We start from the raw sequence: 2948 nt of genomic DNA, 5'->3' as shown, positions 1-2948 counted from the left end.
CCTGTTTCTAGTTGATGAAACTTCAGAAATTACAGAAGCAGAAGCATGTTAGAAATGTGAATAGATTTATACACGCAATCATTTTTGCAGGTTTAGTCCAAGTATTGTCACAGTGTCTTTAGGTTTGTGCAGATTTTTTATCTCTTTGTGAAGCGCAAGCGTCCTCACAAGTGGTCATGATGAAATATGTGTGAGTGTGTGTGTGTGTGTGAGTGTGTGTGTGTGTGTGTGTGTGTGTGCATGTGTGAGTATTGTGTGGGTATTGCAGAGACATTATTTCTTCACACTCTCACATCAGAAGCATGTCAAAACTGCAGCTGTGATGTTTCATACTGAAGCTGTTTCCTGTAACACAGAGAAACTTTATTTTCTGCTCAGGAAGTCACACTGTGTGAGTGTGAGTGTGTGAGTGTGAGAGAGAGAGAGAGAGAGAGAGGGAGAGGGAGAGAGACGAGATGGCGGAAAAGCAGAGCGTGCTGTTCAGCTTCGTGGAGGTCGATGTGGCGTTCCTCAAGTCCAAACGAGGTTTACTGAAAATCGCAGAACTGGTGAGAAGTTCTTTACTTTACACACATCACACCATCTCTGTGACATCAGACTACAAAATATCTTTGTTTACATCATGGGTGGGGAGGGGTGGGGAATCAGATTTAGCATAAATCTGCATGTATGCATTTGTATTAATAAAGCAATAATAATGTGTTAATAATAATAATAATAATAATAATAATAATAATAATAATAATAATGAAACACCTGTGTCCAAGAGAAACAAGAATAAATGTACGACTTAAACTTGATTATTTTCCTCTAACAGCACGTCCCCAAGTGTTTTATTCCTCTTATGTGACATCAATTTACCAACAATTACAATTTTTTTTGTTTAGACCTCATACATTTATCCGTTTATAGTTACATTTAATGTTATGGAATGGTGGCGAGAGAAACAGTCGTTCCCTCACCAGCCTCTTTTTTCTCTCTTTTGAAGTTAATAAGATAAATATTGTACGCAGCTTGTTACGCATGTTACTGAGAAACCGCAAAGAAGCGTAAACTCCTCTGTCCTGAAGATATCAGGAAACTTACAGTTACAGCTTTACCTCTGACTGTTACAAAGCGCTGACACTGGAGACTCCTTCCATAAACGTTACATAAACACGAGTCCCTGTGAATGAGCTGTTGCTATAGAAACGATAACTTATTAGAACGAGTGCATTAATATAAACCTGTGATTTGTAGCTGCACTACTGTCAGAGCTGCTGTTATAGGAAGAACATTTAAATAAAATCAGCGTGTTATCTATAATGACTGATTGGATGTGTGTTGAATGTTCACGGGAAACTGCAGTGTGGTTTTTATCTCACTATCGCTTCCTCAGGTGGTGCTGTTCGTGGCATTTGTGTGTTTCACTGTGGCTTCGCGGCCGCCCTACATCTCAGCCACCTGTGTGGAGTTCATCCTCACGCTCGCTCTGCTCATCCTCTACCTGCTGAAACTCCACAAATCCCTCAGCTTCTTCTTCTGGCCTCTGATAGTGAGCAAGTCACAGCTGCGTCCTGAACACTAGCAGAGTTTTATTAGGATTCGTGCTGAACACTAGATCATGTGCTCTGTGTGTTTAGGACACAACTTTAAAACTGAGACTGATAATGTTACTGATGTTCTAGTAAGAACACGAAGTAGATGTAAATCCGAGGGTTTGGGACGGAGCCTGTGTTTCTAAACTCATCCAAAAACATAGATGATACATTTCAGTGTCTTGATCAGTCAGAATAATAATTATTTGTTTATTTTGTTCACAGGACGTCTTTAACTCCTTCTTCGCTGCGATCTTCTTGTGTATTATCAGCCTGGTGGCCGTGTCCACCTTCACTACCAAGGGCACTTTAGTGGGAGGGGTGAGTATCCGAATTTATTCAGACTGCAGATCTGATGATACGCTGTGATATGGAAATCATTAGTGTTACACTTCTACAGATATAACTTCATTAAAAAAATAATAATACATTTTTAAGTTAATGCAATTTATTTAAACATTTATAGGTAAAAAAAAAAAAAAAACAACAAAGTACAAAAATGTGGAAGTGACAGTTTTGGAGGTTTTTGTTTTGTTTTGTTTTGTTTAATATTTTTGTAAAAAAGTTCAATTAAAATGAACGAATCTCCTCAAGATGATACCTGAGTAAAAGTTAAATGGTTTATAAATGTATTTAACTCTTTAAAAGTGAATATTGAACTGAAATTAGAAATCAGGATTTTTTTTTCACGCTTCAATTTGGTAACAAATTTCAGAAATTAATTTGTATGAAAAGATGTAAAGGTTAAGGGTGGAGTTGTGGGCGTGGTTATAGGAGGCGTAAGGGCAGGGTTATGTGAGGGTTTGGGGGCGGAGTTAAATAGGGGTTGTGGGAGGGGTTATGGGTTGTTGTTGTGTGAAGTTGATTGTTTGGTGTCCAGCTGTAGATTTGATCAGCTGTTTTAATTATAATTAAATAATAATGTTAAGATGCACAGATTAAACTGGTAGCTGCAAAATATCTCTAAGCAGTAACACTGGAAGGTCCATATTAATATGTAACTGTATTAGAAAAATGTAAAAGAGTACAAGTACTGAAATGAATTTTAATTATACTCAGTTAAAGTACAAACTCTCTAAAATTACTGAAGATCTTTTCACAACATTTCCATCTGAACTTTAATTAAACTATAATGAAATGATCTGTTTAATTAATTAGTTAATTAATTAATTAGATTAGATTATTTCAGTATAGTTTAATTAATTAATTGTGTGTGTGTGTGTGTGTGTGTGTGTAGATCATGGGTTTTGTGGCTGTAGCGTTGTGGTGTGTTGACGGTTGTTACATCTTCAAGAAAATCACCTTCAACCAGACGAGGAGTTCAGCACCTGATTAACACTGTTACAGAAATGCTGCATATCTGTTTAACAC

General features: G+C 37.0%; 1 protein-coding gene across 1 annotated transcript in view; it reads left to right on the top strand.

Moving 5' to 3' along the window:
- The first annotated feature begins 261 nt into the window (after positions 1–261).
- Positions 262–2948, top strand: part of LOC113541011 (chemokine-like factor) — a 3092-nt gene continuing 405 nt past the window's right edge. The window contains exons 1-4 of the mRNA XM_026937762.3: positions 262–548; positions 1379–1534; positions 1803–1898; positions 2815–2948. The exon at positions 2815–2948 is cut by the window's right edge and continues 405 nt beyond it. Of these exons, the coding sequence (XP_026793563.1) occupies positions 456–548; positions 1379–1534; positions 1803–1898; positions 2815–2913 (444 nt within the window). The 5' untranslated portion in view covers positions 262–455 and the 3' untranslated portion in view covers positions 2914–2948. The remainder of the gene's footprint in view (positions 549–1378; positions 1535–1802; positions 1899–2814) is intronic.

The sequence above is a fragment of the Pangasianodon hypophthalmus genome, chromosome 25 (assembly GCF_027358585.1).
Source record: "Pangasianodon hypophthalmus isolate fPanHyp1 chromosome 25, fPanHyp1.pri, whole genome shotgun sequence".
NCBI lineage: Eukaryota > Metazoa > Chordata > Actinopteri > Siluriformes > Pangasiidae > Pangasianodon > Pangasianodon hypophthalmus.
Note: the sequence above shows the minus strand (reverse complement) of the source record. Positions and strands in the feature narration are given on the sequence as shown.